General features: G+C 41.2%; 2 protein-coding genes across 2 annotated transcripts; both read right to left on the bottom strand.

Annotated features, from left to right (window-relative positions):
• Positions 1–446: 446 nt before the first annotated feature.
• LOC143987520 (olfactory receptor 5AR1-like) lies at positions 447–1,385 on the bottom strand. The gene has a single exon (XM_077486300.1). It carries the CDS (start codon positions 1,383–1,385, stop codon positions 447–449), a length of 939 nt encoding a protein of 312 aa, XP_077342426.1.
• A 21,270-nt stretch (positions 1,386–22,655) lies between these two features.
• LOC143988624 (olfactory receptor 6C74-like) lies at positions 22,656–24,119 on the bottom strand. Its single transcript, XM_077488327.1, has one exon. It carries the CDS (start codon positions 24,117–24,119, stop codon positions 23,181–23,183), a length of 939 nt encoding a protein of 312 aa, XP_077344453.1. The 3' UTR covers positions 22,656–23,180.
• Positions 24,120–24,510: the final 391 nt, after the last annotated feature.

The following is a 24,510-nucleotide window of genomic DNA, read 5'->3' as shown; positions in this document are numbered from 1 at the left end:
TCCGTCCGGTCCCGTCCCGTCCCGAGCCGAGCCTCCGTCCGGTCCCGTCCCAGGATCACCGCTCTTCGTCGGCGCCCATTCCCCTGTTCAAATGCCGCGCCTCCCTGTCTGTGATAGGCGGAACACAATTTCCCAGCAGTCTGTGTTCCGCCTATCACGGACATCCTCTTATCCTCGTCCGTAGTATGAGGATGAGCGGATGTCCGTGATAGGCGGAACACAGACTGCTGGGAAATTGTGTTCCGCCTATCACAGACAGGGAGGCGCGGCTTTTGAAAGTTAGAATGGCCGCTGTCTGTCTGCTCGACACGCTGTTCGGGCAGACAGACGGCGATGACTCGAGTATAAGCCGAGGGGGGCACTTTCAGCCTCAAAAAAGAGGCTGAAAATCTCGGCTTATACTCGAGTATATACGGTATGCAAAAAAACATTTTTAAGAGATGACTTCAAGTCATCGGTTTGAACTTGTCCAAGCTTCTCCTGAGAGCTAATTTTACATCTCTATTTTTAAGACTATAGATTATTGGATTGAGCATTGGGACAGCAGCTGTGTTGAACAGAGCTAAATATTTTTTGGAGTCCAAAGTGCTACTTAGGTTTGGTGTCAAGTACTGGCTCACCAGTGTTGTATAGAGTAATATAACAACAGTGATGTGCGATGAACATGTGTAGAAGGCCTTACGTCTTCCTTGACTAGTACGGATCTTCAAAATGGCAACAATAATAAAAATATAAGGGATAAGTGTAAGAAGAAATGGTGTTAGATTTAAGAGGAAAATGCCTTCTATGAAAAACAACATTTCCAAAAATGATGTATCATTACAGGAAATTTTCATCAAGGCAGTAATGTCACAGAAAAAGTGGTTGATTTCATTTGATGAATAACAAGAAAAGCTACAGAGTATACTCACAAGGGGAATAGTTTGTAAAAACCCCACTGACCAGCAACCAGATGTCAACAAAGCACAGGTTTTAATATTCATATTCATGTGATATCTTAAAGGGTTGCAGATAGCTACGTAACGATCATAGCTCATGGCTGTTAGTATCCAAAGCTCATGTCCTATTGAAGAACCCAAAATGTATGTTTGTGTCATACAAGAAAGGTAGGATATGGTTTTATCACGAGTAATAAAAATAACGAGGATCTTATACAAAGTGTTGATGGAGAATGTCATGTCCACTATGGACAAGTTAGCAAGAAACCAGTACATTGGATTGTGAAGATGAGGGTCCAAGCAAATGAGTAGAAAAATAGTAATGTTACCGCATAGAGTGATTAGATAAATGAGAAGAACCAGACAGAAGACAATAATCTCAACCTCTGGAGCATCTGAAAATCCTCCGATGATAAAATACTTGATAACTGTTTGATTTGTATACATGTCTACAACATTCTAAAACCTAAGATAAAACCCATGCATACAGATTAATGTTAATCCAATTTTGTTAAATTAAAAGTGTTTAACTTTTGACATGCAGATATAAAGAAAAACAATATTTATTATTATTATTATTATTATTATTATTATTATTTATATATTTTAATATATTAAAGTGGGGGAGAAGAAGCAGCACACTGAGACAGTCTGTCAATTGTGTTGACATGTACAGGTGGCAAGGAACATGATCACAGGAGGAGAGAGCAGAGTGAGAAGAGGGGTAAGCTGTATAGATTGCTGCTAATATTTCATTAAAGCGGAGGTCCACCCTAAAGTGGACCTTCCGCTCATCGGAACCCCCCCCCCCTCCGGTGCCACAATCGGCACCTTTCAGGGGGGAGGGGGGTGCAGTTACCTGGATAATCCAGGTAACTGCACCCACTTCCGGGATAGCTCTCTGCGGAAAGGGGCGTAACGTACGCCCCTTTCCGCAAGTGCCCACCCCTTCCTGCAAGTGCCCCGCTGCCTGCTGGGAAACACACAGATCCCAGAGGCAGCGGGGAGCATCCTTATTGCGCAGCGCGATTCGCGCATGCGCAGTAGGGAACCGGGAAATGAAGCCGAAAGGCTCCATTTCCCGATTCCCATACCCAAGATGGCGGCGGCAGGACCCGACGGGCGACCTAGAGATCGGCTTCGGGTGCCGACATCGTGGGCGCGCTGGACAGGTAAGTGTCACTATTTTAAAAGTCAGCAGCTGCAGTATTTGTAGCTTCTGGCTTTTAAAAAAAAAAAAAAAAAACGCGGAGTCCCGGTGGACTCCCGCTTTAATAACAGTAAGGAGGAGGAGAGTAAACCTAACTTTCTTAACTGTGGAAAATAAAGTTTAGGAGCTATCTGGCTGTGTCGTCTGAAAGAGCTGTGCAAAACTCTGGACTAGATGCACAGAAATGCAAATCTTTTGACAGCAAAGCAGCACACTTATGTTTTTCAACCATGAATTTTGTGGTTTACTTGGAGTTTAGCTATAAGTACTATAGCCACTTAAGGACCAGGCCTATGCAGACACTTTTTCTTTACAAGTAAAAATCTGTATTTTTTTGCTAAAAAATTACTTAGAACCCCCAAACATTATTATTTTTTTAGCAGAGGCCCTAGAGAATGAAATTGTAGTGGTAAAAATACACTTTAATTAATTAAAAAAAAACACAATATATAACCCAGTTTTCTTGTAAAATATGAAAGATGATGTTACGTAGGGTAAATGGATACCTTACATATCATGCTTTAAAATTGCACGCTTCTGGAATGGCGCAAACTATAGTACTCTCCATAGGCAATGCTTTACAAATGTTTAAAGGTTACCAGTTTAGAGTTACAGATTAGGTTTAGTGCTAGCTATATTGCTCTCTCTATAAAGTTTGTGGCAATACCTCACATGCATGGTGCAAAAACCGTTCACATATTTGGTGTGTGACCTACATATGCCTTCACCACTGCACGTGAGCATGGGGGCCCTTTACATATTTTTTTTTTTCATTTATTTTATTACATTTTCTTTTACATTTGTTTTATTTTTACACTGTGATTTTTTTTATCACTTCAATTGCTGTCGAAGAAATGTAAACATCTCTTGTGACAACAATAAAGCAGACAGGCCCTCTTTATGGAGTGATCAGGGGTCAATAAGACCCCACATTTGTCTTCTACAATAAAAAGCATCAGAAAAAGCAAAAAACAATGATATAATGCTTTCTAAAAAAAAAAAGGACTTGTTTACATCAGCCGTGAACTGGAAGTGACATAATGGCCTCGTTACCAGCCTCCCAGGATGTAGAGATGAGCGGAGGCCCTCTTTCCTCTGCTAATCTATTTGGCCAGCTGCTGTCACCGCTGGATTGGTTCCCAGGCTTCTTGACAAGCCAGGTAAGCTTTACCCCTCTCGCCTCTTCTAAATGTGATCCAGTGGCTGATCAGCCACTTGGATCACTTTTAACAGAAAGAGCAGTGGACCCTGAGAATTTTAATACCAGAGTTATGACATCTAGTTGCAACTATAACTCTGGTATTAAACTTTCAATTACCTAAATCTCCAGTTAGGAGGAAGGCAAACTGAACTCTATCAAGTAACACACGCCACAGCCCACTTTGTACAACCCATTCATAAAATGCAAGCCACAGTGTGGAGCCTGCAGTGCCCCCAAAGATTTATCTCTTCTTGACACAGCATAGTGGAGAAGAATTGTTCACGTCACTGGGCTTACCTCCTAGTTTTTTTTTTTTCAGTTTTATTCTTTATCAGGTTTGGACCTAAAATCTAGAAGAGCAAAATACACATTTGCAAAGCACATCTCGGTGCAGCTTTAAACAGTGCTTCCAGCCTCAGTGGCTTCTACATACAGGACAATTAGCAAGACAATGAATTTAAAAAAGTTATTTAAACTGAAAATATAAACAAAAATTTACCTCTTAACTTATCAGGAGTACATTCGAATAAATGAGAACACCACAGGTTGAATGCGTCCAGTAAGAATTTATGTATCACAAGTAGCCAAAAAGCCAACATGTTTTTGGGGCTCAGTTATCTCTTTTTAGCAGGGCTTGAATGCTGGCAATGAATTAACAAATATACTAGACAATAGTTCCAATGTAAAGCAAATAGTAAAATGGTAAAAAAGTCAGATTGGCAGCCCTGACGCTTAAATTATCAGGAAGGCTCAGTGCTCTGTTCTTATCCAAAATACTAAAAAGAATGATGAGCAGAGGGTGTCCGTCATCGGGTAGTTCTTATATATCTGTCATGTTCCATTTTGGTTACTAATGATATATATATATATATATATATATATATATATATATATATATATATATATATATATACTCTTCACTTGTTATCATAATTAATCCCTTTGGCACACTTTCAATTGGCCTACTGCATTCAAATTAATTGTCAATTAAGATTAACAACATGTTCTGTTTGAGTGCATGTATACAAATCTACCACATTATTTAAAAAGGCAATACAGTGAAGGCATGTTTCTTTTAAAGTAAGCAGTAGTAGATAAAATTCATTTTGAACTCTTGGCACTAATAGATAACCTAATTAATTATTTAAAAAAATATATATTTTTCTATGCAACTAGTGTGTAAATCTGATTTTGACTCAGTATCAGCCAGTTGTAATAGAAGTTTGGATGCCTGTTGTCAAATGATTTTAGATACTGAAGCCTAAGCCCACTGAAATCAATGGGAGCCAAACCTGTCAAATCACAAATGACAATTTTCTGGGCTAATAGGCTAAGGGTTGTAAAAAAATTGCATGGGAGTTGGGCACTTCCCTGGAGCACCAATGCAAAAAATAAATAATAAAGTAATACAGCAGACCCCTTCAAAAGTCCCTCAAAATGCATAGAAGTCTGCTATGTAGTATAGGGGACTTTTGGAGGGGTATGTGTGCTGTTTTATTTTTTAAAAAGAAGTTGGCAATGAAATGTAATTTTCTGGCCATTTAAACGGTTTCACTTTTACCTTGTAAATGCCACCTTGGCTGTAACATATCCTACAGCAAGAATGAAAAAAATAAATGTATAGCGTTCTCCCTCAATATGCAAACCAGACCTTCTGGTCTAGTATGGACTTTTAGGGGGATCCCCATGCACAAAAATGTGTGAGGTCCCCCTAACAATCCATACTAGACCCTTTCTCTAAGCATGAAGCCTGGCTGGCCAGGAATGGGAGATGGAGCGATCGTGTATCCCCCTGAACCATTTAAAATTAAAGACACCCAAACATTTGAAAAGCCTTATATTGAAAAATAAAAATGCCCCCAAAAGTCCCCTGCTGTAAATCCATCATCAATCATGGTGCCTGCCACAAGTTGCCTTGCCCAAATAAAACATTTTAAGGTCCAGGCACACATGACAATGATGACAATGGTACTCCTACCAAATGGCAACTCCTTGAGCTGTCATCAGTTAAATAAGGGAAGGGGCTATATCAGGAACATCATGTCAGCTGTCAAAAAGATTGTGCCAGATCCGCGGTCTCCTCTGAAATCAATCCCATAACCTGGTCAGACCACTCCTCAGTGCAACTAGATATTACCCTTTCTTCCACCTCCCCCAGAACTTGTCATTGGCGTCTTAACAAGACCTTTCTCTACATCCCTGAAACTAGAGTCCTTCTTTCCAAAAACCTAACTGAATACTTTGAACTTAATGTAAATATTGTCTCAGGCCCTCCACCCTGTGAGAAGCACAGAAGGCCGTCTTTTCGAGGACAGAGGACATTGCATAGCTACCGGTTCTTGCTTAAAAAAAGATGTTCCAATGCTCCTCTTTCCTGTCCAAACTTCGCAAAGCTGAGAAACTCTTGCTGTCTTCCCCTACGGTGGCTGGGCTCCGAGCCATTATAGTTCTATGTAATCAACTGAGAACATTAGATATGAAAATGATTGACAAGTCTCTCCTGTGGTCCAAACAGAAATGTTATGAGTATTCAAACAAACCCCACAGAATGCTAGTGAATAAACTAAAACCTTGCCCTTCTGTCTCATCCCCAGATTTTCTTAGGCAAACCGACGGCACTCACACTTATTGCCCTCTCACCATGTCCACAGTTTTTGGGTAATTCCATCGCAAATGATATAACTGCCTACAAACTGACCCTAACTACGTTTTTACGCAAGAGAGATTTGATTCTTTCTTTGACTCGCTACATCTACTCAAACTCTCCTCCAAACATCTTTTATCTCTGAACTCTGCAATCACCCCTGAGGAACTAGCTGAGGTAGTCAAAAATCTCCCTACCCAAAAATCCCCTGGCCCAGATGGCCTGCCTTATTCATATTATAAAACTTTTTACCAATTATAAGCCCATATTTGATTTCTCTTTTTGCCTCCTTGCTTCAAAGTACTGAACCCCACCCACCATTTACTTCATGCCCATATCTCTGTGATCCCAAAACCAGATCCCTCCCTCCCTGACAATTATAGGCCCATTGCGTTACTTAATTCCAACTAAAAGATATTTACCAAAATCCTAACTAACTGACTCTCTCACTTAATACCTGGACTCATACATAAGGACCAAGTAGGCTTTGTAGCAGTCAGACATACTGGTGATAATACAAGACGCACCATAGACCTCATAGATTTGTTAAGCAAAACACCCCGCCCAGCCTTGATGCACAGAAAGCCTTCAATAGTCTCAGATGGCCCTTTATGTTTGCTATAATTTCCGAATCTAGTTGCAACTGCCCCTTTATGGCAGCACTACATGGTCTATATTCCTGTCCTTCTTCCCAAGTCCAGTTATCGTCCTATCACCTTCTTTCTCTTTGAGTAATGGTACCAGGCAAGGATGCCCGCTATCTCCTCTACTTTTTATCCTCTGTGTAGAACCCCTAGCTGCAGCCATCCACACCCACCCTGATATTTGTGGAGTCTCACTGCGTCATAGTGAGTATAAACTGTCATTGTTTGCGGACGATATTCTACTAACTCTAACCAGATCCCACACTTCTCTCCTGAATTTACATGCTTTGCTCAAAGAATTTAGCTTCATCTCAGGGTATAAAATCAACACAAGCAAAACAGAGGCCCTACCATTACTCATTCCACAGTCCGATCTTACCATTCTTCAACAAAACTATTCCTATCACTGGTGCTCAAACTCTCTTAAATATTTAGGGATACATCTCACTCCATCATACTCTGCACTCTATAAGGCCAATTTCCTCCCACTCTTCTGCGACATTGACCGCCTCCTGCGACAGTGGGATACCCATGCCTTCTCTCTCTTAGGATCGCATCAATGTCCTGAAGATGTCTATCCTACTGAGACTCCTTTATCTATTTGAAACTCTACTAATCCCTGTCCCTATGTCACAACTCAAAGCCACTCAGAGGTCATGCCTTAACTCTATCTGACACTATAAGGCCAACCGAATAGCCAGTTCAGTGGTGTTCGCTCCTAGTTCTATAGGTGGGTTGGGAGCCCCAGACCTTATTAAATATTATTTTGCTACCCACCTCACATCGATTATCACTTGATCCTCTAGCATGGCGTCTATCATTTGGTCGAAGATTGAAGTAAGTGTCACCAGTCCGGTTCACCCCTTTTCTATGATTTGGACAAACCTAGAGAACTCTATAACTCAACTTTGAGGCCTTTGCTTAAATCTGATGCTATTCACTCTCTCCATATGGGAGAAGTTTCCCCATCAATTCACCCTTTCTTCGCCATGTCTGCCCCTATTGAATGTATTGTTTAATCCCGACATTCTGGATAGCCTTTCTTATACCCGAATGCTCCCTTGGACACAGGCTGGAATTTTTCAGCTTTGAAACCTTGTACACTCACTCACATACACACTCTCACCTTTCAATGAATTGCAGCGTAAATATCAGACCCCTAAACAATCATTTTATTCTTATCTCCAATTCAAACACTGTTTTTCCTCTAAATCTTCTACTTTAACCTTGGACAAACCTATCCCATTTGAACTCTTATGTGCTCAAGGTCCATACCAAGCTCATCTTATCTCAAATATCTATAGATATATAGATCCCATTTGAACTCTTATGTGCTCAAGGTCCATACCAAGCTCATCTTATCTCAGATATCTATAGATACCTACATGAAGCTCTTTCACTCACTAACACATATCAGTCCTACATGCAGAAATGGTCCCAGATCATTAAGAGACCTATCCAGTTCCCTCAATGGCAGAAGATATGGGAAGCTGCTTCCAAGTCTTTGAGGTGTGTGGAGAACAGGGAGACGACTTTTAAGATACTTTTTTTGGTATAGAACCCCAGAGATCCTACATAGATATGACCGCAAAGCTCCCCGGGTATGTTGGAGGTCCCAAGGTGACATTGGCTCCCACTTTCACATTTTCTGGAAATGCCCAATTATTTAACCTTTTTGGGCTTCTATACATGCTCATTTACAGGAACTCCTTGAGACTACCCTACCCCTGGACCCGATCCAGTTTCTTCTAGGCTTGCCATTCCCTGGCATCCCCAGACACACCCAAAATGTAGCTGCTTTTATTCTCCCGGCAGCAAAAAAGGGCTATATCCCTGAGATGGTTGTCTACCTCTGCCCCTGCCCTTGCACAGACTCTGAAAATATTGGAACACATCCGCAGAATGGAACACCTAACTGTGACAGGCCATGATATACTTCCTCAATTTTCAAAAATTTGGGACTTGTAGGATCACTCTGAGCTCAACCCAGGTACTGTTTTATTACCATCTGGTTATGCAACACCCTCTTAAGCATATATGCTGAATTGTATGTCTTTTCAGTCCTATCAACATGTTTTTTTATGATTCCATGGTGTCTCCCTCCTCCCACCCTATCCTCCCTCCCTTCTAGGTGAGGTCCCCATGAGGCTTCCTGATCCCCTCAGTTTGGGCGCCCTGGAGACCCCACTGGTAATAGATCCAGTGAGCAACAATTTCTCTTGTGTGAAATATTATTTTTGTTTGTATAGCCCGCTCTCTGGGTCCTTCTTCCCCTTCCCTACCCCCCCCCCCCCCAATCTATACAGTTAATATCATATGCTCTTGCTAGACTGGTAGCATTGTGGCATTACGTCTAGGATTTAACGTATGTCGATTGCCCTTTTGATGACTGTATTTATTATGGTGTAATATTGATTTAGCATTTATTGTCTGTTTATACTTTTGTAAAAATGTAATAAAGATGCAAAAAAAAAAAAAAAAAAGATTGCGCCAGATGTAAGGCTTGTGCTGAATATACAGACAATGGCATGCACAAGGATGTAGGGGAATGTCCACCATAAATACTGGTGCCTTGAGGACTATTTTAAACCTAGGCCCTGTACTGGATCATTGCTGGATGGTCTTTCAGATTGTATCTCTGTTATCCTTTTGTGTGACCTGCCTTTGGATTACCCTTGCCTATCTATGTCCGCTGCCTATCCATATTATCAACCTCAGCCTGAACTTTTGACCAATATTTTGTCTATTAATTCTTGTTGCCTGCACGTTGCCATCCTTTGCTCGTCTTTGATCTTGATCCTGCTTGTGACTTGGTACCTTCCTGTCTGACTGTTCCATACTCGGTTTGTGACCCAGCTCTGATTTCTTCTGGTCTGGTTGAAGTTGGGATGATCACCTTCTTTCTCTCCCTTGAGTCACAACAGGTTCTGGGGCGGGCTCCACCCTTTGTAAGCACTCCTAGCAGCGGATGCAGAACAACCTACATTCCCCCCCCCCCCCCCTTAGCAGAGCCTGGGCGGGAAAACCTAGATACTATGGTTCACATGTAAGTCAATGTGACCTCAGCAGTTCTAATAACGCAGTGGATGCCAGCTCCTGCTGCTTCTGTAGGAACTAGTGACAGTGGGAAGCTATCGTATATATGGAAGTGGTAGGAATAACTCTTCTATTTATGATTTTTGACTTTAGATGAACAAGGGGCTAAACAGACAAAAGTTCAGGCATTTGTGTGAACGCCGGAACAGCCAAAGTTCGGTCCAAACCATTGGCTCATCAATACCTGTTAGAATGAATCCTGTATATTAAAAGAAATTACAGACACATTTGTCAGCAGATGGTGGTCATAAGTTGATCCATCTTAACTACAAGTTTTGTATAACCTGTGTTTGACCTTTGCTCAAAAAAATAATTGCCACCTGTGGGTCTCGAAACAATGGTGTGGCTCTTGATTCCTACATTCTTTCTCCTCTCAACTTAAGATGGCTTTGGAACCTTTTGGTTTGCAGGAGCTGCCAACCTAGAATTCTAGGTCACACCATTGGATAAGAACATGGTGAATCCTGGATATCTTCAGCTATCCATTTTTACAACAGGCTGGGGACAGGGAAGTGATGAGTAGATGACCTGACTTTTTTGTCAGGTCACCAATTTGACTCTCTTGTCTCTGTGTAAATCTCAGGACTGTATAAACAGAAACACAAATCCTTTGATAGGTAAAATGCTTTCAAATACCTGTGCACTAAGCTGTTTTCTTCTAGATCAGCTTTAAAGCTACAAGAGTACAGATGATATCAATACAATATAGGCTTTACCAATACTTATGAAGGAAGTACTACAAATATTATTGAGAGAGTTTACTTTTTCCACTTTTTTGGCAAGTAGCTTTATGAAAAAATAAATAAGTCCAGCTCCCTTATATACAGCAGGACTCACTTGGGAAACAGAAAATTATAGTTAATTACATTTTTTAAACGATACTAAGGAGCCGGAACTATGACTTTCCAATGTGTAGACAAGTGAAAAGCTCAATAAAAATAATTCAGCATTACACAATAGAAACACACACATTTTGCTATCAGTAGTCTTGAATATGTTTTTTCTCAGGCTAAATTGCTACAGGATAAGATAAAGAAAGGTGACCCACTGATTTATTTTCATCATGTAGAAAATAAAATTTCAGGCAATGAGTAGTTTCTATCACGAAGATTTAATGTATATTTAAACCCAATCACAAAAATATCACATATTTAGCATGTCATTTTAAACATAATTTTCAATATTTCAAATTGGAAGCTTTTAATACAATAATACCTAGCAATTCTGGTCCTTGTCCAGGCACTACCTTTTATAGTGTGATAATCTTCTGTCCCTATCTCCCAGTTGTTCTCCTTCATTGTCACCCTGCCACATGCTCTCTCAGTGAAGACTACAAGCGATCATGTTACACAGGCTTCTTCCACTGTTGTCAACATCAGCAAACCAGTTTGAGAAATTCAGTTTGTATCTCCTACCCCAGAAGGAGCCGTTGATGCTTGGGTGTCCTGATCCCGGATGACAACTACCTTTCCAGCAATGCCAAACTCTCTGACAACCTAAGGCTAAATAAGGAGGATTTATATGGGAAATACTCCCAGCAAGGCAACAAAACAGAACATTAATAAACAACAGATAATAAATAACATAATATGATTGTACAACACCATAAATACCAGGAGGACCCAGTGTCTCTGCACCTAAACCCTGAAAATAAGGAAGTCCTATCTGAAGGGGCAGGCATTTCAGTGTTTCCAAACCCCTTTTACTGGTAAGTTTAATGATTGGGGCCTAAAGTTTCTGCACTGACTAACTCAGGTTTAAGAGGATCCCAGTGCACAGCATGTAAGTACCCAAATTGTATCCTAGGGTAAGGTAACATGGCTCCTTCAGGAAGTGGGCAAGGAATTTGTGGCCAGCATCCTCTCACCACCAAGCAGTTTGTGATTAAGCCTTCTCCCACTCTCTGGCGCCTGGAACTGGTGAAGGTGGTGGGGACTCAGGACCCAGCGGTTGTGATCTCTCAGTTTCCCTCTCTCTCACATTGTGGCGAACACTACATCTGGCAGCTCTCCAACACAGTTTATTACTCTGATGGCCACCTCTCACTTTCCCCACAAGAGTCCTGAACACCTGGCTTTTCCTTTACTTGTCCCCATGTCTGTAGCACACAGCTTTTGGGCTTTATAGTTCCACATAGATCTACAGCACTAAGCCCAGTCTTGCTGGGGACTACCTCCCCCAAAAGCCTATGCTCCTCCCAGCAGTCCTCATGCAAAAGGGTGTGGCCATTCATCCCCAGGCTGTACTGCAGCCAATCCCATTGTCCTCTGTGTCTTAAAGCAGTGGTCATCAACCCTGTCCTCAGGTCCCACTAACAGGTCTGGTTTTATGTATTGCCTTTGGGAGATGCAGACTAGAATACTGCAATCACTTAGCAGCAAATGATATCACCTGTGATGTATTTCAGTTATCTTGCAAATCTGACCCTGAGGACAGGGTTGATGACCACTGTCTTAAAGAATATGTAAACCCAACATTTCATGTTTCTCTGTAATGGGCCTGCTGTACCATGTACTTGTATGAAAAAGTATCCTGTTCTCTTTGTATTGCTTTCTTTGTGTGAAATCCCTGGTGTGTTTTCCTATTAAAAACAGACCACAGTAAGCAGGAGAGAAAATCGTGGTCAGTTCTCTAGCTGTGCTGCTCTCTTCCTTGACCTGACATGCTCCCCCCTCCCAGTGGTGTATTTAGGTTTTGTGCTACGCTAGGCCTGATTATAATCACACACTCCCTAATTTAAAAACCTGTCATCTGTAAACCACACCCCTTCCTCTTAAAGTGATAGTAAACAGCCTCCTGTGGCATGTACCAGAAGGTTTGCGAGCAGGGAGGGGGGAGAGCTGGACATCTTGTCCACCTCATCTGGTCCCATTTGCATCAGTGCTGACAGTTTTATTTGTGACCACTCCACTCAGCTTCTTCCTCTTCTCCAGTAGATTCCACCCTTCCAGACAGCCTGAAACTCTGCTGCCCACCACCTGCCAACTTGTACAGCACCTCCAGCATCCTCGTCTGCCAGGACTTCCAGCTCATGCAGGCCCCTCCTCCGCTTCTGCTAGTGACATTATGCCGCCTCTGGATTGGTGCAGGACCCAGACCACTGATGAAGGTCGTGCTGTGCTGATCTGCAGTTCGGCAGAGCAGTGTGAGAGGGTGCTTTTTTGTCCAGGGGCAGCTTTTTTGCCGCCCCCCACAAAGTTATAAAAAATAGGAAAAAAAGTATATATATATATATATATATATATATATATATATATATATATATATATATATATATATATAATCTATAGAAAAATGTTTTGACTTTAAAATTTATATTAAACTGAATGGGTTGTTTTACAAGTTGATAATTTACAATCACTTTAACTGGGTGCCGCCTGCCCGTCCTCAAATGATGGTGGGGCGGTGCGGCTCTCAGAATGGCCACTCTCGCATGCCCACGGGGCACGAAGTGCAGTGATCGCCGTCTTGTCGTGTTGCTAGGATGAGGCGCAATCCCGATCTGTGTAAAGAGCCGCGTCTCTGGCTCTTTAACCATGTCATCAGCTGTGTCCAATCACAGCCGGTCCCATGTAAACAAGAAAGTGCCGGTAATCAGCACTCCTTGCCTCACACTGACAGAGTATGTAGTGAGGAGAGCCAATCAGTGGCATCTCCACGCAGGGGGACATTTAAGAATGTAATCAGGATTACAATATTGAAAAACAGTGTCAAAAATCAGTGCCCACCATTGCCCACCAATGCTAGATATCAGTGCCCAGCAGTGGCAGCAATGAGTGCTCACCACTGCCCACAAGTGCCACCAATCAGTGCCCATTAGCAAAGTCAGCCAATGCTGGCAATCAGTGCCGCCTATCAGTGTTTCCATATCAATGCCCATCACTGCTCTCAATCAATGGCCATCAGTAATGCCCATCAGTGTCACTCATCAGTGCCACCCATCAATGCCCACCAGTACCGCCTATCCGTGCTGCCTATCAGTGCCCACCAGTGCCGCCTATCAGTGCCACCTAACAATGTCCATTAGGGCCACCTAAAAGAGCCCATCAGTGCTGCCTAACAGTGCTCATCAGTGCCACATATCAGTGCCACCTATCAGTGCCCATAAATGCGGCATATTAGTGCCTCCTCATCAGTGCCACCTAATCAATGCTCATAAGTTCTGCCTCATCAGTGCCCATAAGTGTCACCTCATCAATGCCCATCAGTTCAGCCTATCAGTGCCCATCAGTGCCACCTCATCAGCGCACATTAGTGAAGGCAAAAAATTACTTAGTTACAAAATTTACTGACAGAATTTTGAAATTTTCTAAATTTTTGGTGTTTTTTTTTTGTAAAAAACAACAACCCAGCAGTGATTAAATAGCACCAAAGGAAAGCTCTATTTGTGTGAAGAAAAAAATAAATAAAATTTGCTTGGTTACAGTGTGGCACGACCGTGCAATTGTCATTCAAAGTACAACAGCACTGAAAGCTGAAAAATGGCTTGGGCAGGAAGGGGGTAAGCAGGAGAAGCAGCGTAGGGTTGGGACTGCAGGATTGGAGTCCAACCGGATTGAGAAGGTACAGCCAGACGGGGAACCAGTTATGGTCAGAGGTACTACCATAGACTACTGTGAGTAAACTGAAGCAAGTACCAGAACAGTCTTCTCAACAGCCAGGGACAGTGAAGAAGTAGGAAAGTGTCAAGTACCTGGTAGAAGTCTGAAGTGACAAGGTCAGCCTCCCTTGTATCTCCAGCCCAGGCCCCACCGAGAGTGAGTCAGAGGGTGCCAAGGGACAGAAGAAACACGGGTGCCTGTAGATGCTGGTTGCAGAGATTGTGGCGGAAGTTGTTGGCTCAGAGATTCCGGCAGAACATCAGGTCAGGAACTGTGATGATGCTGGGAGGTCAACCGAGATTAGAGGGGAACTCCACCAGACTTGCAGGTTCAGAATATGTGGCTTGCCAAGACTTCCAGCAGACAGGAGACGGGAGTGCACTGTGTCCAATGGACCTTGGATGAGAGGAAACCAGCTCAGGTACTCAGAGGTGGTGTGGAGCCAGACAGGAAACAGGAGCGAAGTCAGAGGATCAACCAGAGTCAGCAGTGAGTGGGTAGTGAAGTACCAGGGCATCAGACGTCGGGAATAGGCCAGAATCAGGAACCAGTAGTCAACAGTATAATCGGAATCCAAAGGGTAGGTCAGTGGTAAGCCAGATCAGCAACAGATAACTTAACAGGATACAGGCAGGTCACAGGGAAACATCTGAAGACCAGTCAGCTTTGAGCAAGGCTTAGAGCGCCCTTTAAATAGACCATCTGGCACCAAAGGGAACTGTGGATGTGCTCCCGTGAGCATGCACATTCCTTTGCACATGTGCATTGGTGCACCTGGCATCAACCAGGTTCCATATACATGCATGCACATATGCGCCCGATGCGACACAATAGTTTGCTTACAGGAAGCATCAGCAAGTGCCAAGTCAGGGACCCAGCAGGATAGTGGGGGTGATGCTTGAGGAGTATACAGAGGGACAGCTGTGGAAGAGCTCAGGGGACCCAGTGATGACTGGGATCAGGAAGTCTAGCGAGAGACTGGGAGCTCAGTGAGTGAAGATCTACAGTGGGATACTGTGAGATAAGTAAAGGACTGCCAAGAGTTATGTATAACTGCCTTTAGTGACTTTTGCAAGATTAGTTGCCATAAGAGACAGCGGTCCTACCTAAACAGAAGTGTTATTCAGCTGGAGGCCTTCCACTGTATAGCTGTCTACTTATAGTCTCGGAGTCTGCCAATTATCATTTCATCTACTCAAGGGTGTCCTGGCCCTAACCCCCTCTCCCACAGTTCTTTTAAGAGACAATAAATCTCTTGTTCGCATTCAAAAGTGACTGGCGCCCATCATTTCTAATTGCATCACACCCTTCATGCCTGGTAACCCACTCTACAAGGAAGGATGTCAGCTTTCCCTAACCCTTGAGGTCACCATTAGGCCTCTGGGGCCCCAGGACCTTGCTACAATAAATGATGTGGTTTTAAGCAACAATACTCTATGGTCCTTTGCTCTTTTCTCCATGTATCCCTATTCTGAGGAGTGGTCTTTGGATAACCAGTATAGGATCCTGGAGATTCTGGAGTCTGCAGTATTTCGTTTGGTGGCCCTGGATTGGATGGCTACTGTGCTGTTGATCTCTTATAATTTGGAGATCGTATCCATTTGGTAAAGAAACTGGAACACTTAATTCCTGGACTATTGCATGTGGATTTTCACTTATTTTTAAGATTTCACAAGTAGACATGAATATATGTTTTTTTTTAAGCTTACTTTTTCATCATGCACTACGTTTCAACTATATGCTCTGTGATGGACACTTCTTGTATTTTTATGTCGTATATTGTGTATGAAGTTTTTGATCATTGATTTATGATTATGCTGTAATTGATTTACAACTGAGTTATCGATCTATTAGTTTTGTGCACTTTCAAAGTAGTTACTATAATATGCTTTCATGGATTGAAAATTGGATTACCTTGAACTGATTCTGACATGCAGAATAATGCTCTGAGTTGGTGTTTATCATTCTGTGTGAATGCTAATTCATGGTAAGACTTATTTCTTCTGTCACAGCCACTGTGACTGACTTTCTTTAACTATATTGTGATTTTAGTCTTGTTAATTGATTTTGGTTTTGTTTATTGATCTGGCATTTTCTGGATTTTTTCTGCATGTCTTGACTGGCCCTTCTGATTGGCCCCTGTTCTCACACGTCGGAGGGACCTGGTGACGCAGTTCTCGTCCTGCATTTGGCCTGTGATTGGGTGTGCATGTATCCTCTTTGAGAGACACTGGTATTATTTGTTGTCCATATATACCATTGTTATATATCCACTGAGGAAGTCCCGTTTTGGACGATACGCGTGCGGGAGAACCCTGGAATGTCACTGCAAACACCTTACTGTATCATATCGCTTGGACTGATTTTATGCTTGTAACCCAGCACTAGGGCCTAGCGCTTTATATGTGAGTACCTGTCTTTTCAAAATAAATTAGAATTGTATCTATACGGTCTGCATTATATATCTTTTTCCGTTCTATGACATCATGCTTGGAGAACAAGAGCAACCATTGGTGACTATTGGAATCAGACAGGAATTAATATTATACATCTACACAGCTGTTTGTACAGCCGAACTCAGCCATATTGATACCATGCAGTCTCACATGTTTAAAAGCAAGGAATGTGACACAAATACACAATCTGGATAGCAGAATGAGTTCTATTCAGCCCACCTGGAATGTACTGAACTTCAAAGAAGATATGGTGCCGGCCTGTCTGCAAGAACAAAGAAGATAGTTCGTGAGCGGGAGGGGGCGTCCGAGATCGAGCCACAAGATGGGAACCCAGTCAGAGCAGTTGCAATTCATGGGCAGACACTGCCCCCCAGAGGCCAAGCATGGCAGGACTGTCCGAGGTGATTAGCCTGGGGGAGGAAACGCCCCAGAGACGCTGATTGGTCCACGGGAAAAGCAGGGTGGACTATGGGGTGTGGTATGGCTGAGGTATGTTTAACAAAAAGGGTTGCAACCATGAGTTTGGTCTCTCTCTCACTTCCATCATGAGGCTTAGCTGCGAAGATCTGATAAGTATGGCTTATATTGTACTTTGATTGTATGCTATGTATTATTGTAACTTCTATTGATACCTTATGCACGCTTTATTATTTTCTTGGGAAATAAATGAGATTTGATTGATCTTAGACCGTGTATTGATTTCATAGCCAAGGGTGGTAGTATTGTGATATTAACAATAACATGTGCTTGGCGTAATAGATTGATAGCTAAACTATAGGGACTAGACAAAGGAATACATAACTGATGATAATAATAATAGATTGAATTGATCAGTTACTTCAGTGACAGTGTTAAATAACAAGAAGTCGTAGTTCATCCATCTGTCTATTGTGATCCTGGTCTATGACTACTGTCAGTGGTGAAATGTGCATTTGACCTATCTGTTAACTCAGGGGTCTATAATTTGAGGTGAGCAGTTTGGTTGGCTGGTGGTGGAATCACTGATGTAGTGTGTACCATAAGGATATCTACATGCATTTCTATCATCACAGAGGAGAACATCACTATCAACTATTGCTACAAAAACATTTACCTCAGCTGTTTTATCTTCTGAGAGACTTTTTTAGTGGGTTTCCTCATAGTTCTGCACTGTCATGTATCTAATGTCTGTATGAGGTTTTTGTTATATCTACCTTTAGTGTTCAGCTGCTTTGTTATATTTTTAAAGTTATTAGTATTTTGTGCTGACTGACTCTACATTTTCTATATAAAAATCATCCACATTCCTATACATTTGGGGTTACAGTGTTACCTAACATTTTTCTGTGATTGTTTTTAGTACATTTTTCCTTATCATGATTATATTTCCCGAGCACCTCTAAAATCCTTTTTCATCTGAATACAATTTTCTATCAATTCACATAACTGGTTTTCTAGCCTACATACAGATGCTTTAATGAACTTTAATTTGTAAAGTAAACATTTATGAGGTGTGGTATTATTGAATGCTTTAGCACAATTCAGGTAACTACTGTATGTCCACTCTCCTTATACTATTTACATTTTCATAAATTTCCTCATAGAATGTTAACAGGTTGGTCTGACCAGAACAGTCTTTCTAATAGTTGTGCTGGTTGTTTTCTTATATGACCATTATCTTAAAATGACTCCCTTACCATTGCCTCAAACACCTTGCATACTATTGATGTTATACAGGCTGGTCTGCAGTTTCCTGGTATACATATCGACCTCTTTTTAATATCGGTACCACATTTGCTGTAAGCTAATCAGCTGATTCCATGCCAATCACTGTCTTTAATATTAAGAAATAGCGGCTTAGCTATAAGCTATCTGAAAACTTGGGTGTATAATTCTCTCCTATCCAGTGTTCCTCCATCTCCTGACTGCACAATATTGGTCATATTTGGGTGCCAAATTCTTACATCACACATTCAGGACCAGTGGCGGTGCATCTATAAGGGTTCACAGCCACTGCCCCCTCTTTCCAGCCACCCCCTCTGTGTATAATGGATAGATTCATGCATTGCATGAATCTATCCATGGCCGCTGTAGACACCCCCTAATCAGGCGTCCAACCCCGTTTTTGGTCACGGGTGCCTGAATTATAGCGGCAGGGGGTGTTTTTGATGCACCTGATTAGCCAGGTTACATATGATGGACACACAGGCTACATATGATAGGCACAAGCTGCATATGATGGGCACACAGGCTGCATATGATGGGTACAGAGGCTACATATGATTGACACACAGACTACATATGATGGGCACAGAGGCTACATATGATGGGTCATAGAGGCTACATATGATGGACACACAGGGTACATATGATAGGCACAAGCTGCAATTGATGGACACAGTGGCTGCATTTGATGGGCACATTGGCTGCTTTTGATGAGCACAGTGGCGGCAATATATGGGCACAGTGGCTGTGTTTGATGGCACAGTGGCTGCATTTGATGGGCACAGTGGCTGCAATTAATGGGCACAGTGGCTGCGTTTGATGGTGCAGTGGCTGTGTTTGATGGGCACAGTGGCTACCTTTGATGGACACAGTGGCTGCAATTGCTTGCACAGTGGCTGCAATATATGGGCACAGTGGCTGCGTTTGATTGCACAGTGGCTGTGTTTGATGGGCACAATGGCTGCAATTGATGGCACAGTGATTGCCTTTGATGGACACCGTGGCTGCAATTGATTGCACAGTGGTTGCAATTGATTTCACAGTGGCTGCGTTTTATAAGGCACAGTGTCTGCGTTTGATGGGGCACAGTGGCTGCATTTGATGACACAGTGGCTGCGTTTGATGGCACAGTGGCTGCAATTGATGGCACAGTGAGGCTGCAATTTATGTTTTTTTCCTGAATTTTTCAGTTTGCTTGCGCCCCGCCCCCCCAAAAAAAATTTGAGCTGCCACTGTTCAGGACTGGCTGGCTGGCTGGTCACATTTTCCCATTTACAAAATACATTTGGAATTATACTGTACATACTATGAAACCCACTTTTGATACTCCGGTTATCCTATACAGTCCAAACTCAGTTTGGTTCCACAGAACTGGTTCCTGTTTAATCAACTCTAGAAAATATCCTTTGACATGAGGGCTCCACTAAGCTCATTTCTACATATTACACCACTTTCATGGCAGCAAAACCTCTGAATTTCATGAAGTCAAGGAAAAGTTACAATTACTGGTCATATTTGGGTGCCAACTTCTTACATCACATATTCAGGACCAGTGGCAGTGCCCCAATTGTCTATGGGTGATTGACCTCTCAGGTCTACAAGAACAACCAACTGGCTTTGAAAGTCTCTCTGTCACATGTTCTTCAACATACATGTTCACATTAATCTGCACTGGTTTCCAAGAAAGGCATTTACCGTTCAACCATTATGATGATATTGTGATGCCTTTCCTTATGAATGAATGGAAATTTCAGAGCGTATGTGCAGAAAATAGCCAAGAAATGTATAAAGTGGCAGATAATGGCATAACTATTCTAAGCATCATGGTGTCTCTAGTGGTAGAACATGTTTCTGTATGTGTAAAGGGGTTATTCCTGCGCCTAATCAGGAAAAAAGATCTAGTTTTTGTACCGCTGCATACACTGGAAATGGGGTACTTGAACCCCTATTACAGGATAACAAAATATAGGAGGTAGTGTTGCACAGTACTGGGTTGGGAGATATTAGCCTGAAAAATCAGTAGATTCTATAAGCATCACAATAATTGGGAATAGGTGTACTATCGCCCAGACTAAAAGGGTGATATATAGGAGGCCAGAGTTGGCAGAATAGTATGAAATGATAGTGCTGAACTGTGAATAGGTCCGTGTGAGTATCTCCTACATCACAGTGTGAATAACATAATACATAAAACAGTCAGCAAAATAAATAGTGATTCTTGATGCGATTAGCAAAAATCGCATAAAAAGTGGCAGTGCTAAACGGTGAATAAATCTATGGAAACATCTGCTACACCATAAAACAAAAAACCAATATACACAAAAAAGTCACTAAAAAACAAATTATGTGAAAAAAGCTTGATTGTGGCTAGGAAATCGCATAAAGTGCCAGTGCCAGGAATTATTGTAAATAAATACGTATGGGTGTCTTTCTACCATATAATGAATCGTGTAAGTACGGTGAAACACATATAATTGTGCGACATAAACAAAAGAAGAAATTAAAACGTGTAACGGAAAACAAATAATTGCGTCACTTCCGGTAGCGTCCCGACGCGTGTTCGTCACGGTCACGTGACTTCATCAGGGGATCCCCTGATGAAGTCACGTGACCGTGACGAACACACGTCGGGACGCTACCGGAAGTGACGCAATCGAGCTCGAGGCTCGTTTATACCCTACATACAAGCTCTATATGTTTGTGAGTACTTAATTCATTGTATTTAAATAAACTTCAAACTTTGTTCAAAACTATTACACTATGGGGCTCCCCTCTTCCTTATCTGTTTAACCCTCACATAATATCCACCGCTGAGGCAACCTAACCCCCCCCCCCACGCTGAGTACCGCTGAGCGTCCATTTGAGGAGATCAACACGGCGCAATAGGCAGGAGACGCCAGGTTTTGGGGCCATAACAACAGGACCTCGAGGGATAAGGACTACCAGGAACCCTGAGGATACATATGTCAAACGCTGTTACCTTACAGCTGTAAGGTAAGGGGACATCCATACCTTGAGCACACAGGACCACGTGGGATATAGTCACCATCACCAATACCACCACTGATTGCATCGTTACCTTATAGTGCACATAAATCCCAATACCAGCACCATATGCGTTTTTGTTGCATGCGATTTTGGATATAATCACCACCAGTCGTTGCACATCTTGAATGGACACAAACCTGATATATGTGATTGTGTAACTTTTTTAACTATGTTTATTGGTTGATATAGCTTTTAAATCACTGTGCACACTTACTGTGATTATTTTTATAGAGATCTCATCTCTTTGTTTTCCGTTACACGTTTTCATTTCTTCTTTTGTTTATGTCGCACAATTATATGTGTTTCACCGTACTTACACGATTCATTATATGGTAGAAAGACACCCATACGTATTTATTTACAATAATTCCTGGCACTGGCACTTTATGCGATTTCCTAGCCACAATCAAGCTTTTTTCACATAATTAGTTTTTTAGTGACTTTTTTGTGTATATTGGTTTTTTATTTTATGGTGTAGCAGATATTTCCATAGATTTATTCACCGTTTAGCACTGGCACTTTTTATGCGATTTTTGCTAATCGCATCAAGAATCACTATTTATTTTGCTGACTGTTTTATGCATTATGTTATTCACATTGTGATGTAGGAGATACTCACACGGACCTATTCACAGTTCAGCACTATCATTTCATACTATTCTGCCAACTCTGGCCTCCTATATATCACCCTTTTAGTCTGGGCGATAGTACACCTATTCCCAATTATTGTGATGCTTATAGAATCTACTGATTTTTCAGGCTAATATCTCCCAACCCAGTACTGCGCAACACTACCTCCTATATTTTGTTATCATGTTTCTGTATGTAGTCAGTGAAACACAAGCCATGTGCATGTCAGCTATCTCTCCTCTTGAGAGGTGCAAGAAAAAAACTCACATCTTCTAGAGATAAAAAAAACAAGAGCGTAAAATCAATCTGTTTAAATAGCTATAATATGCTCTCTTTTTTGTATACCATGAAACTGAAAAGGAAAAGAAATGAATAAAAAAGGAAGGAAATACAAACATATTTTATTATCACTTATTTAATGCACATGGCACAATGAAAAAAAAACCTTTTTTTTTTCATTTCAACATTGTCCCATTAAAATATTGAATATAGCATAAATAAAACTACCTGCAATGAGAAAACATTTTTTGCCAACAGAAAAATTCCAGATGAATGAAGTAGAAATTTAGTATGGCACCTGGAACAACAAAATGATTAATATTAACTGTGAAAACTTGAAACTGGTGGTGACTATTTTGCAATATTCAACAAAATAATTATCCATCTAGCCCATCCACTAGTCCATCTCTGAGCTCATACATCAAGCCTAACATGTTATGTAATTAAGTTTAGAAAAATACAATACAAATGTTTTTTATTTTAAAACAAATAGAAAATGTAAAACAAATTATGGTTGATTTAAGGCAAATAGGCTGCCCACTTTGCAAGGGAATTTCCCATTAACTTGAATGTGGTAAAATGTGTTTTGCAAAGAATACCCAATCACATGCTTGGACATGATTGGATGGTGTAATTCAACAGAGCATCACCTCACTCACTAAACTACAAAGACAAATCCCTTGCAAAGTGAATAGCCCATTTGCCTTTATTAAATCAACCCTGTTGTCTTCAAGGTATCAATCTGAATTTTCCTAAGCTTCGCCTAAGAGCTACTTTCACATCCTTATTTTTTAGGCTGTAGATGATTGGATTAAGCATTGGGACAGCAGCTGTGTTAAACAAAGCAAAAAGTTTTTTGGAGTCCAAAGTGCTATTTAAGTTTGGTGTCAGATACTGGCTTACAAGAGTTGTGTAGAGCAATATGACAACTGTGAGGTGAGATGAACATGTGTAGAAGGCCTTACGTCTGCCGTGATTGGAGTGTATCCTCATGATGGCAACAATAATAAAAATGTAAGAGATAAAAGTAAGAACAAATGGAGTAAAATTCAAGAGGAGCAAACCTTCTATAAAAAATAGCATTTCCAAAAATGAAGTGTCATTGCAGGAAATCTTCATCAAGGGGACAATGTCACAGAAGAAGTGGTTGATTTCAGTTGTTGAATAACAAGAAAAACTATATAGAATCCCAAGAGGGGGAGCAACCTGTAAAAACCCAACCAACCAACAAGCAGATGCCAACAGAGCACATGTTTTAGCATTCATAACCATGTGATACCGTAAAGGTTTACAAATTGCTACATAACGATCATAGCTCATGGCTGTTAAAATCAAGAGTTCATGGCCTGTCAATGAACCAAACATGTACATTTGTGCCATGCAAGCAGGGTAAGAAACAGTTTTATCATGTGTAATAAAGCTAGTGAGAATCTTATGCAGAGTGATGGTGGAACATGAAATATCCACTACAGACAAGTTGCCCAGGAAATAGTACATTGGAGTCTGGAGATGTTGGTCCAGGCAGATAAGCAAAAAAATGGTCATGTTGCCAGCAAGAGTGATGAGATAAATGAGCAGAACCAGAAAAAAGATAGTAAATTGAATCTCGGGAACATCTGAAATCCCTCTGATGATGAAATATTTGATTGTTGTCTGGTTTACATACATATTCACACAATTCTACTTCCTGAAATAGAATCCATGTATGCATATGGTCAATTATTAGGTATATAATTTAAGAAATGTATCAGAACTGAAATGATAGGCTTCTAGTTTTTTTTTTTTTTCATGCTTCAACATAATGTGAACTGTAGCTATTATATGCTTGCATACTAAATAAACAAGCAAACTTACAAATAACATACTAAATAATGTAATGTAAATCATTTATCCACTTCAGCTATCACATCTTTATATCTTCTATGGACCAGCTCAGTTTCTACATTTCTGCCGTAGGCCTGTTAATTCAGAAATAACCTTGTCATTATTGAATATACACTATATATAATTGTTTTTAGAATAAATATGTTTATATTTTTTAATATTGCCTTGTAAAAAT

This window comes from Lithobates pipiens, unplaced genomic scaffold (genome assembly GCF_037356315.1).
Source record: "Lithobates pipiens isolate NorthernLeopardFrog02 unplaced genomic scaffold, aLitPip1_a1.2 Scaffold_1, whole genome shotgun sequence".
Taxonomy (NCBI): Eukaryota; Metazoa; Chordata; class Amphibia; order Anura; family Ranidae; genus Lithobates; species Lithobates pipiens.
The sequence above is the reverse complement of the archived record's forward strand: the minus strand, read 5'-3'. Positions and strand labels throughout refer to the sequence as shown.